We start from the raw sequence: 12,757 nt of genomic DNA, 5'->3' as shown, positions 1-12,757 counted from the left end.
GATGTTTATTGAAAAAAAATTCAATTTGTTTCTTTAAAAATTGGTATATATTGTTCTAAAGCCAAAAGAGCTCAAAACATCAAAAGAAGAAAATACCGTAACTCAGAAAAAGGTTTACTGTTATTTAGTTTGGTTCAAAACCTACAAAATCTTCATTGTTTTCACTGTAATTTATTTTTTTATTATTTAGGGAGCATTATAAATAGTTATGTTTTTAAAAGAAAAAACCTACTACTGTTATAAATAACACATTCAATTGAACTAAACATTGCATGTCTATTTAAATATATTTACACATGTCTTGTGTATATCGTATATATACATAAATATATTATTCATACCTTCGGTGTATAGGACGCAAGCAGATTTTGACATCAAATTTTGGAGTAAAAAAAGTGCGTCTTATACACCTAAAAATACGGTAATTAATAAATACGATATTCTGCTTATACATACAGGATTGAATTTTGACATTATTTGGCGTCATATACGTAATGCGATTCCATCATAAATTAGATATATCTTAGGAAGATTATGTAATAGCTTTTTTCGATACAAAATAAATATTTGTATACTCAGATCATAAGGATGTGTTTATATCGAAGCTCTTTAATTTTCAAGACTGGGATATCCTTTGTACTAAATGAAAAGGATATGGATCAACTTGGAGTATCAGGACCATCCACAAAGAGACCTGCAACAAGTCATCCCTTAGCCGTCATAAACAAAGTGTGTTATTTTATAACAGGTGATAATGTACGAACATGAAGGTTAGTGGCAAAAGCCGTCCATATGTCCCAGGCAACTGTATACAAAATAATATAAAAAACAGCAAATTGGAAAAATGACACAAGTCGCATGTACGCAAGCTGCTTTCACGACACATCTGTTCAAACATGGAATATCTCAAGTAACTGGAGAATGAAACGGGTATTAATTCTATTCCATACAAAAATAAACTAGCCAAGTCACGGGATGCAGAATCTATGGGTTTCTGTGTAGACAGACTGCTGAAATGGGCACTGGGAAACCATTATTCTGGTGTACTAAATGGATTTTGAAAGACAATGCAGTGAAGAGTGGAGTTCTTTGGGCCTGACAGTCTTAAAATGTAGCCTTTTTCAAGTAAACTACGCTGCAAGGCTATGGTCAAAATGCATGCTCATTAGATAGAGTATGATTGGATGTAGTGACATGGACTGTAACGATGTGTTGAGGCTCCAAAATCATTTTGATATAACGTACTCAACCCTCTGTACATGCTGTGATTATTATATTAAACATTGTTTCTAGATAAACGCAGTTTAAATGTGTAAATATGTGTTATAAGCTTAATACAATATGAAGATACATAAAACTTGTTACATTACAGTCTGAAGCAATATTACTAATGTATTCTGAAGATATTCAGAGGTCGAGAACATTATATTAAAACGATTTTAGAGCCTCACCATGTTCGTTTTCGCATATTAGCAATAGCTCTGAAGCATAGGTTTTATTGCAAAAGACTTCATCATAATAATTGCATGTTCCAATCACACACTACCTCCATGCAGGCTTTCCATATTCCATCTAGTGTACAAGGATGACGGTCTCCTAGCATCTGTTTCAACATTCCAATTTCACAGAAATTCATGGATACTGTATAGAATAGCATGAATACCAGTTTCATACTTCAGCTGCTCAAGTAACTATGACTCTCTTAAGGTAGCCAAATGCCTCGTCATCTAATTAGTGACGCGCATGAATGGATTAACGAGATTCACACTGTCCCTATCTACTATCTAGCGAAACCACAGCCAAGGGAACGGGCTTGGAAAAATCGGATATGTCGTGAAAGCAACTTATGCACACGTGATTTATGACGTATTTATACATAAAGGTCCTTACTGAGATGTTGCCCGAGGTATATGAAAAGCTTTTACTACTGATCTTTGTGTTATTGGCTATTCACTTACTACGGCTGAGGCCAAATTTGTTACATGTCTCTTTCTGGATGGTCCTGGTTCCCCAAGTTAATCCACATTCTTTGGTTTTCCAATGTCATTAAGTAGGAGAAATATCTTCCTGTTGGAAATTCTAAATCCCTGACTTACGATCTGTGTGGATGGATAATTTTCGTCGGAAAGGTTTGTTATATATATATTTTTGCGAAAGGTAATCACTTTTCGGTGAAAAGACACGAGACATGTAAAAATGTACTTCTGATACACGCGATTCTCCCGCGACCCGATGTCAGCTTTGAATGTCCCTGGACTTGCTGATTTGAATTTTCATAATCGTTTTATTTTTAACATAACATAATCCATCCTATGTATATAACAAATTGTTACGATTCTGTCTAAAAGGTTAGTACTAATGCATTATGCCCAGTAGCAAATTCATCTTGTTAGCAGTGAAGAAAGGAGTTTAAGAGGAAACCTAAAAAAACTTGTATGTTATTTTGCAGATTTGGCAGAATCAAGCAGCACATTCTCGAAGTTTCTATCGACCTGTCCTAAGGTGGATCCTGTCCTCATTACAAGGAACTCCCCTTTAATGCCTCCAAGTCCAGCAGAAGAATACATTACCGAATCCTCATCAAAAGATTACCGTGACTTAGAGGGCGCAGTAGGCAGCACAGTGACTTCAGCCCACGAGCCCATCGCAGAGCAGGAAGACAGCGTTCGCATTGGTAATGAGGGTTTACACGAGTTCGCATCAAAGACATCTGCGTTTAGAAAAGTCCAAGTTTACAAAGCGGAGAATCATACCTTGAGTTCGTCAGTGTTAGAACTTCAAGTTCCAAATCCGCCACCAGGGACCGGCTGCGATCGTTCGAATTGTTTCCGTAATAAAGTTGCTTTAAACAGTCTTAAATCTGATGAACGACGTGATCGGGACGCAGATTGGTCTCTGGAGCAACTAAAAAAAGCCAAATTTAACAGCCATTTAAGCCTAGATATGTCGAGTCTTAAAGAACATAATGAGATGTCTATTATTCACCTAGAGCCTTGGAAAAATAGTTTTTATTCAATTTCTCCGCCACTTAGGGAACACAATGCTAGTCATCTTATCAAGCCAACTGAATTCAACGCACCAACTACGAGTTATGGTGGTGTTTCATCCACGCAGCGCGCTAACTCTTATGCTGAACAAAATATTATACTTCGTCCTACGAATGCTAGTCATTTCTCCAAAACTGTTTCAAGTGATCGTCAAAACAACCAGTTCTACAAAGAGTGTACACCAGTCGCGCGTCAGAGAGATCAGTGGACTTCCCAGCAATACACGAAACACTCTGCTGAATCAGATCCTAGTCTTATGAAGGATTTTTCCCTGCCGAAGGAACAAGGGGGCTCTTATTTTGAATCCCAGCTCACGAGAAGCTCGAATATTTGCGTTAAAGAGGTACCAATGCTCGATCAACTATCTCAGGGTTCAGCCGATGAGTCCGGACGTGCTGAAGAATGCCATGCTGTCCAGTTGCTTCTTAAAACAATGGACACTGAAGACGCAACCCCCGCTGTGCCAAATAAAGTAACCGAGTTAAAATCTCAATCAACCCAGACGTCAGACGAAAACATGTCTAATAATAATAGCTCACCAAGAAGCCCTGAAAGTGGTGATGGAATGCTGCATTGCGCGAGCGGTGACGAACCTCCTTCTAAGGCAAATTCATTTAGAATATCTTTCCGACAAAAATACCGTAAGTCTTTGGATAATAACAATGATCATTCGAGTAAGGACAGTTCTGGTTATACAGAACACGGTCTTTACAAACCACAAACATCTCGCTTGGAGAACGATTCACTGAGTTTGTCTAATTCTGCGGGTTACTTGTCATTAAAGAGAAAACGACTCATGAGTTATGCAATAGATAAAGAAAAAGAAATCATCACCAAATGCCAAGACAAAACAACCACTGAAGGAGAATATCTTTTAAAACAGGGCGAGAAGAATCACAGTTTCGAAGAAACGGGAAACGACGTTATTGCACGAAAAACGGTTTGCGTAAATTCTGCCGACTCGCAGCTCGATATCGAAGGAATGGCGAAGAAAAGCGAAGAAAATGAAATTCAAGTAATTTATGAATCTGAGCAACTCCTGAACGCTGAACAGCACAGTAAAGACAACGTTTCTTCTTCGTCACCAGGTTTGCACGAGGACAATTCGCACGTTGTATCATCTAGTAATGAAAAGAATGTTCACAGCCAGCGAACGGAAGACCTTACTAACACAGGCGGAGCTCGTCGCATGACTGAAGATGAAAAACGAGAACAACCTGTAAGAAGACTCACTTCCAGCATGCCATCCCTAACTAACGTTAACTCAGCCGGAACTTTAAATACTTCGATTAACACTAGTGTCGTACCGAAAGGAGCTGTCTCGTCAGACCTTACTTCAATTAACACTAGTGTCGTACCGAAAGAAGCTGTCTCGTCAGACCTTACTTCAATTAACACTAGTGTCGTACCGAAAGAAGCTGTCTCGTCAGGCCTTACCTCATTTAACACTGATGTCGTGCTTAAAGGAGCTGTCTCGTTAGGCCTTACTTCGATTAACACTGGCGTCGTGCTGAAAGGAGCTACCTTGTCAGGCCCTACTTCAATTAACACTAGTGTCGTACCGAAAGGAGCTGTCTCGTCAGGCCTTACTTTAATTAACACTAGTGTCGTACCGAAAGGAGCTGTCTCGTCAGGCCTTACTTCAATTAACACTGGTGTCGTACCGAAAGGAGTTGTCTTGTCAGGCCTTACTTCAATTAACACTAGTGTCGTGCCGAAAGGAGCTGTCTCGTCAGGCCTTACTTCAATTAACACTGGTGTCGTGCCGAAAGGAGCTACCTTGTCAGGACTTTCTGGTGTTACTCAAAGTTATGAAACGCTTAATAAGAATGACAACCAAAACGACTATTCATTGGCTATGGAGAAACGGCACCCTTTCCGAAATCTGACAGAAGAAATGCAAACCAGAAAAAAAGAGCTTATTATTTTAGACCAACTTGCCAAAGAGCGTGAAAAGGAGTATAAAGAGCTGCTACAAACTCGTAAAGAAAAACACAGACTGCTTGATATGCTGGAAAAATGCTTCCCTAAACTGATAGACTCACCTAAAATGGAAGATGATGAAAAGCAACCTTTCAAACCCGAGACTCTAAATGCAGAAACCATTCCAATGAATACGAACTGTAAGTTTGAAATAAACGCAAACTTCAAAACTGATCAGCCTATCGCAGAAACAAAACCGTCCGTTTTCAATCTAAAGGAAGCTTCAGCTTTGGCAGAGAATGATGTTTTTAGTACTGGTGAATCTTCGGAAAAAACACATGCATTAAGTGGAAATCCTTGTAGAGATTCAGAAAAAACAGGTCTTTTAAGTGGTAATCAAGAAACAGATCCTGTAAGTGGTAATCAAGAAACGGATCCTGTAAGTGGTAATCAAGAAACAGATCCCAAAACAACATCCAACGTTTCAAAGCTCTCCGGACCAGTTTGGAAAAGCGAATCAAAGCCTTCTCATTGCCACACGATACCCACGGCCGCAGTTAATCCCGTAAGGCCTCAGCCAGCACCACTCATTCAAACGTATTCTTCTGTTTCTTCATCGCCACAGTTGGTGCCACCTCTGTACAGAAGTAAAGAAGCAACAGGGGCCACGCAACACGATGACAAATTTGATCAAACACCAGAGAAACAAAATCCAAAGAGCGTTGTGGAAAACAAAACGTTCTCACCAAGCGTTGCTACTGTGGCCCCAGTGATGAATAACTTATGCCAGCCAAGTGACGTATGTGAGGACAAACCATCATATCCGCCTAATATCCATCTTCGAACGTTGTACAACAGCCACTTGTCTTCAGTCACAAATTCTTTTCCGTCACTTCAGAAACTTCACAACTGCGTAAGAGAACATAAAAATGACCACTGTGAAGTTTGTGAGAGGATAACTGGTTGTTCTGCACCTAACCCTAATTCAAACGTGTGTTTTACTAGAGATATTGTCCAGAAACAGGGCGGATTTTTGCCACAAGAGCGGATGAATGAATTGAGAAGCAGCCAGAACAAGAAGACAGCCTTCTATACTGTCCGTCCAAATGTGTTTTCCCATCCAACTCTTGTAAACCCTTTAGTAGTGCCCTCACTATCTGGTTACTCTGGAACGAGTGAACCTAGACACTCTTTCAGACATGATAACCCAATACAAGTTAGAGCATCTTCTGATGCCTCGCACAGGTTATATAACCCAAACTTTACTACGTCAATTAAAAACTTTGCTTCGCAGGTGCCATTTTCATATCGGCCCGAAACGGCCATGATAAACTGTACTTTACCAGACTTGTCTTCTCAGACTTTGTTCAGACCACTGATGAATTCCACTCACTCCAGAATGGAAGTCCGTCCAATAATACAGCAACAGCCTCATCAGGTGGTACAACAGCGCGGGAACGATTCAAGAACTATGAATCCGCAAACTTTTTCGACTGGAGCTCCACTATACGACACATGGACGCAACGGCCAATGATGCTTAACTACCCGTCCCCTCAGTCAATGGTGCATCTTCCGAGTGATCATTTTCGTGATACTCAGGTAAAACGTAAAATATGATTTGTGTTTTTTTTTTCGCTTATTTTTCTGTTAGTCTTTTAATGGTATAAACGATAACTAATTAGATTATTACTATAGTACCACGATTAGGAAAAAAAAAGGGTTTCTTTCTTATTGAGCAAAAAGCTACTCAATAAGCTCATCTGTGCTACGCCCACCACGGTTATCGCAACCCGATTTTTAGCCATAACTAACACCAAGTGAGTATAGACCTCTCTAAATCATTTTTTTCTTAGTAGAAGCAACATTCTAATCGCTTATTACCAATATGTGCATTCGGAAATAAACAAGAGGGAATCCTCAATGGTCGCGGCTGCAATGTGATCTCAAATCGATCAAGAGATGGAGCTATGAGCTAAAACATTGTACTTGAAAAAACAACAATTCAGAGCCATTCTATGAGCCGATATGCCTCGGCTGAAAATAAATAGCTCAAGTAATTTGAACTGACTTTCTTGGAAAAAAAAATATTCTTACCAGTAGGCTTAGTTTCTGCTCTTTAAAGCTTCATTTTTTACTAAAAATGAAGATTTAAAAATTTAAAGGCAGAGCGTGGCCAGTAGTTAGCTTGAGTTTAATATTTCACACCCGCGCGGTCTCTTCCTTCTTCCTTATAATGCAGCACTGGAGGTAATGATTTATGGTCATTTATAAGGATATGATAAGGATAATGTTATTATATGTTATTAAGGATAATGGACCGCACTTCATTTCTCCCTTTTTGACTCGAGATAAATATCTGATCTCATATTTCATTACGATATACATATTAGGAATAGTTCCTTGTCAGGAGTAAGAAGCATTGCGCACAATGTTTATTCTGCAAATTAGCATTTGTTAAGGTTTTGGGCATACACTAAGGGAATCAATTTTGTTTTAGTTCCTTGAATCAACACTAGGTACGAAACATGTTCAGGGTAAGCAAATTACAATACATTCACACAGATAAAAGGTGACATTTTGGAAGGTTCTTGCCATCGGACATCTCTTAGACAGGTGATGTTGTGGAAGCGTCTTACCATCGGACGTCGTTTAGACAAGTGATGTTCTGGAAGGTTCTTACCATCGGACGTCGTTTAGACAGGTGGTTTTCTGGAAGGTTCTTACCATCGGACATCTCTTAGATAAATGATGTTGTTGTCTTTCCTTAGACAGATGATGTTGTTGTATTCCCTTGGATAAATGATATTGTTGTCTTTCCTTAGACAGATGTTGTTGTTGTATTCCCTTGGATAAATGATGTTGTTCTCTTTCCTTAGACAGATGATGTTGTTGTTGTCTTTCGTTAGACAGATGATGTTGTTGTATTCCCTTAGATAAATGATGTTGTTCTCTTTCGTTAGACAGATGATGTTGTTGTCTTTCGTTAGACAGATGATGTTGTTGTATTCCCTTGGATAAATGATGTTGTTGTATTCCCTTGGATAAATGATGTTGTTCTCTTTCCTTAGACAGATGATGTTGTTGTTGTCTTTCGTTAGACAGATGATGTTGTTGTATTCCCTTAGATAAATGATGTTGTTCTCTTTCGTTAGACAGATGATGTTGTTGTATTTCGTTAGACAGATGATGTTGTTGTATTCCCTTGGATAAATGATGTTGTTGTCTTTCCTTAGACAGATGATGTTGTTGTATTCCCTTGGATAAATGATGTTGTTCTCTTTCCTTAGACAGATGATGTTGGTGTCTTTCGTTAGACAGATGATGTTGGTGTCTTTCGTTAGACAGATGATGTTGTTGTATTTCCTTAGATAAATGATGTTGTTGTCTTTCCTTAGATAAGTGATGTTGTTGTCGTCTTTTCTTAGACAGATGATGTTGTTGTCCTTCGTTAGACAGATGATGTTGCTGTCTTTCGTTAGACAGATGATGTTGTTGTCTTTTCTTAGACAGATGATGTTGTTGTCTTTCCTTAGACAGATGTTGTTGTTGTCTTTCGTTAGACAGATGATGTTGTTGTATTCCCTTAGATAAATGATGTTGTTCTCTTTCGTTAGACAGATGATGTTGTTGTATTTCGTTAGACAGATGATGTTGTTATATTCCCTTAGATAAATGATGTTGTTGTCTTTCCTTAGATAAGTGATGTTGTTGTCGTCTTTTCTTAGACAGATGATGTTGTTGTCTTTCGTTAGACAGATGATGTTGTTGTCTTTCCTTAGACAGATGATGTTGTTGTATTTCCTTAGACAGATGATGTTGTTGTATTTCCTTAGATAAATGATGTTGTTGTCTTTCCTTAGACAGATGATGTTGTTGTTTTTGTACAAACACGTGAGAGAAGTTTAGGCTTTTCAAAACGTAGAACTCACCGTAACGAAGTGCGTGGTTCAATAGAACAAAAATATTATGTGTATCTAGTAATACTCATAACGAATCATGTGTTTGTTGGATCTATTATGTTCCCATTCTTTGTAATTAATTTTCTACAACACTAGTTTTGCATGAAACAGTTATTGTTTTAGATCCGGGTTCGAGCCTTGCTATTCACTTTATCTTCAATCTGTATTTGCTTTAGTCTTTCCAGCTGTATGATACTAATAGCTAGGAGTTAATCCTGTCCAAAGACAATGTGTTATCATTATCATTCACTCGTGTTACAGTTAAACACCAGTCCTACGTGCCTTTCACGATTAAATAATTAAATAACACCTCAATATATTTTATTTCTATTCTATTGCTGAGCATGATGTTAGTGTTTCAGGCTATGAATCCAAGGGTTTATGGTTCACGTCCCCACTTTGGGTCCATTAGTGCACTACAAGGTCTATAAATTTAAAGATGGCTAACACAGATAGTTTTTGTGTAACGGTACGAGAGTATCCAAAACAAACAGTTCATGTTCTAATGTCTCTTATTTAACAGGCAATGGGTAAAAATCGTAACTTCTCCAGTAAAGACGTAGCAAGCAACCAGAAGGCACGTCCTCGCTGTGGTTTATGCGGTAAAAAAGCTATCTTTATGTGTTCTGGCTGTAAACAAAGCTGGTATTGCGGAGAAAGTTGCCAGGTATGAATCCTCAGTAGATGCTGTAATGACTTGTTTATAATTAATTAATATAATTAATTTTCCCTAAATATTTCGTTACAAAGATACATGACGTACATCGTCAAGACGAAATCACTTGACAAGAGGTTTTTACCTCTGAAGATTTGATATATTTAGATAATTATGATGTAGTAGTAGTAGTAGTGTTAACATAAGATCAAACAAATTCATATCTGTGTGTATACGCCACATCTAGCTTTCCAACGTTTGTGTTCTTGAACGTTTACTGTTCGACATGAAACATTGGTTTATGAAGAAAATTATTCACAGAGTTTTATCTTTTATGCATTATGAAACGTCTTACATATTTTCTGTTATGCTAGAAAAACAACAACAAAGGAACAATGCTTCCTGTGTAAAACGTGTTTTAGGCTTACTTTAAATATATGGTTTTATCTTCATTTAGTAGTTGCGTGATAGTTTATAGGTGGCGTTTTTATCTTTTTACTTTGCTCTCAGGCGTGATTCTTCAGGCTAAACAAACCTTTGGTTAAGAGAGATATGCTTCTTAGCCTAAAACGCGTAATGGTCAAATTCCGTGCACGTAGAAATTAGCAAGCTACAGTAACGTTCAAGATGGGTATTATATTCAAATTTATTGAAGCTATCTTCATGTGGAATCATGAATTAAACAAACGTGAATCATGTGTAACAGGAAATAGCTGTCAGCAACCTTGTGGTTTCGTGTTACGTCGTCATTCTATTTTTGTTTCAATTTCAAACGTTTCAGGTTTATATATATATTCATAAGCGCTTAGGAAGAAATAATGCTGGGACCTGGCATGGCCTGGTGATTAGGGCGCTCGACTCACAATCTGCGGATCGCGGGTTCGAATCCTCGTTACTGAACATGCTTGCTTTTTCAGCTGCCTCGATATTATAATGCGACGGTCAATCCCACTTTTCGTTAGTAAAAGAGTAACCCAAGAGTTGGTGGTGGGTGGTGTTGACTAGTTACCTTCCCTAATGGCTACCATTGCTAAATTAGCTCGTGTAGCTTCGCGCAAAATTCAAAACAAATCAACCTATCATTGAACACTTTTTCGGCAAGTAGTCGCCGTTCATACCTTACCTTACTCTTTACTGTAATAATTATTGTTTGTTTGTTTGTAATCAAGCACAAAGCTACACAATGGGCTATCTGTGCTCTGCCCCCATGGGTATCGAAACCTTACTGTAATAATTATTGTTTGTTTGTTTGTAATCAAGCACAAAGCTACACAATGGGCTATCTGTGCTCTGCCCCCATGGGTATCGAAACCCGGATTCTAGCGTCGTAAGTCCGCAGACATACCGCTGTGCCACTGGGGGGGGGGGGTGTAATAATGAATAAATGCGGATGAAGAAGCGAGCTTTTAATTTTTAGAGTGTCACAGAGGTTCCTCTTTAGATCACTTTCTTGATCACTTACATCACGTGATCAGAAAATTTCGCAAGCGTATATTCTGTCACATACTTTTATTTTTTGTCACATTTACACTATTTTCAAATAATATCGTACTAGAGATCATTGAGTTATGTTGGTACCTAGTTTAGACTTTCACATAAATCTAACCTTAAAAAGTGTCAATAACTTTGGTTGTTTTCGTTTAACTTAATAAAGTATACGTCTTGGTTTTATCTTCTGTCACAGGTGAAACATTGGCCTAATCACTCAAAGTTCTGCAGAAAATGACGTATCTTCTTGCTACCTGTGTGCTATTCGTGACTTCTGAGAAAAGGACCTCTAGCGGACTCTTTCTAAAGCATTAGTTAAATAAAGGTTTTTGTTTAAAGCATACAGGAACAAGCGTGAGGCAGTTTATTTGAACTTTTAAACTTCAAGAAAGATAAACGCTCATAGGAAGAGAATTTTGAAATATTCCGTAGAAGGCGTTTTATGTGTGTGTGTGTGTGTGATTTTATTTTGCTCATCAAATACTGTGTATTTGGACGTATACCTACAGCCAAGAAGAGAAAGCCAGTGGCTACTAGCCTTTTTTAAGTTTTTATTACTTTACGTCAACGTTTATTATTGACTTACTTGTACCATCACCAAATATTAATTCTATGGCTACCGGGTCCTTAAATTTTCGGGACAGCATCCAGACAAAAGATGGTCAATCGGAAGGAAACCATCCACTCACATTATCTTTTGTGGCTTCGAGACCAAGAAAACAAACGTAAAAAGACCAGAAGATATTTAATAGAAAACTTATTCGAACTTTTCTTATCATTTGTGTATAATATGGTTGAGTTTGTGCCACAACTATGATTTCTAGAAAGTGTATTTTCTTTCGCAGCTCGTATATTGTGATTTGCACTCTAGTCGTAGATGGCGCTGAGGTAGTGTTTTTCCACAACTATAACGAAAGACAAATGACTAATAATCGTGTTCAAGTAATGTTGCCTGATAACGCTGCTGTAAATTGGTGTGGCTGAAACGCTATCTTATCTTTTATTGCTGTATTTGTTTTCGTATTATAATGCAAGGCAACATTTGAGCTGTGTCCGCAGCAAAGATCGAAACCCGATTTTAGCATGATAAAGTCATCAGAAGACACTGCTATATTGAATAGTCCATGAAATTTGTGACACCATAAGCAAAACCGTATCAAAGAGTCTCCTGGTGAAAATATATATAAATACAATTTTTTGTAGTTGTAATTATTCAGTCAAAAAACATTAAGTTGTTGTTATTACCAATAACATGCATCTTTATATACACTTAACATTAAACAATATAAATTGAATGCTGCTAGACGTAGGAAAACATGAGCTGTAGACTTAAAATATGAGTGAAACGTCATTCTTAGACAAGCTATAGGCTTGAAATATGGGTTAAAAGTCATTCTTAGACCAGCTGTAGGCTTGAAATATGGGTTAAAAGTCATTCTTAGACCAGCTGTAGGCTTGACATATGGGTTAAAAGTCATGCTTAGACCAGCTGTAGGCTTGAAGGATGGGTTAAAAGTCATTCTTAGACCAGCTGTAGGCTTGAAATATGGGTTAAAAGTCATTCTTTGACTAGCTTTAGGCTTAAAATATGGGTTAAAAGTCATTCTTAGACCAGCTGTAGGCTTGAAATATGGGTTAAAAGTCATTCTTTGACTAGCTTTAGGCTTAAAATATGGGTTAAAGG

At 37.9% G+C, this 12,757-nt stretch overlaps 2 protein-coding genes across 5 annotated transcripts in view; both read left to right on the top strand.

Moving 5' to 3' along the window:
• Positions 1-2,501, top strand: part of LOC106469392 — a 34,871-nt gene extending 32,370 nt beyond the window's left edge. Inside the window, exon 6 of the mRNA XM_022397907.1 lies at positions 2,450-2,501. Within this exon, the coding sequence (XP_022253615.1) occupies positions 2,450-2,501 (52 nt within the window). The remainder of the gene's footprint in view (positions 1-2,449) is intronic.
• Positions 2,447-12,530, top strand: LOC111088273. Of its 4 annotated transcripts, none has more exons than XM_022397902.1 (4): positions 2,447-4,360; positions 4,463-6,570; positions 9,454-9,597; positions 11,270-12,530. In XM_022397902.1, the coding sequence occupies exons 1-4, from the start codon at positions 2,539-2,541 to the stop codon at positions 11,309-11,311; spliced, it is 4,116 nt and encodes a 1,371-aa protein (XP_022253610.1). In that variant the 5' UTR covers positions 2,447-2,538; the 3' UTR covers positions 11,312-12,530. The 4 variants fall into 4 exon arrangements, with proteins under 4 accessions (XP_022253610.1, XP_022253609.1, XP_022253608.1 ...); XM_022397901.1 differs by having other exon boundaries at positions 4,412-6,570; XM_022397900.1 differs by having other exon boundaries at positions 2,447-6,570.
• The last annotated feature ends 227 nt before the right edge of the window (positions 12,531-12,757 follow it).

This window comes from Limulus polyphemus, unplaced genomic scaffold (genome assembly GCF_000517525.1).
Source record: "Limulus polyphemus unplaced genomic scaffold, Limulus_polyphemus-2.1.2 Scaffold3462, whole genome shotgun sequence".
In the NCBI taxonomy this organism is placed as follows: domain Eukaryota; kingdom Metazoa; phylum Arthropoda; class Merostomata; order Xiphosura; family Limulidae; genus Limulus; species Limulus polyphemus.
The sequence above is the reverse complement of the archived record's forward strand: the minus strand, read 5'-3'. Positions and strand labels throughout refer to the sequence as shown.

Coding starts and splice junctions, on each gene's coding strand:
- LOC111088273 (XM_022397900.1), top strand. CDS start 2,539: ATGCCTCCAAGTCCAGCAGAAGAATACATTACCGAATCCTCATCAAAA. Junction 6,571..9,453: donor ATCATTTTCGTGATACTCAG/GTAAAACGTAAA, acceptor CTTATTTAACAG/GCAATGGGTAAAAATCGTAA. Junction 9,598..11,269: donor ATTGCGGAGAAAGTTGCCAG/GTATGAATCCTC, acceptor CTTCTGTCACAG/GTGAAACATTGGCCTAATCA.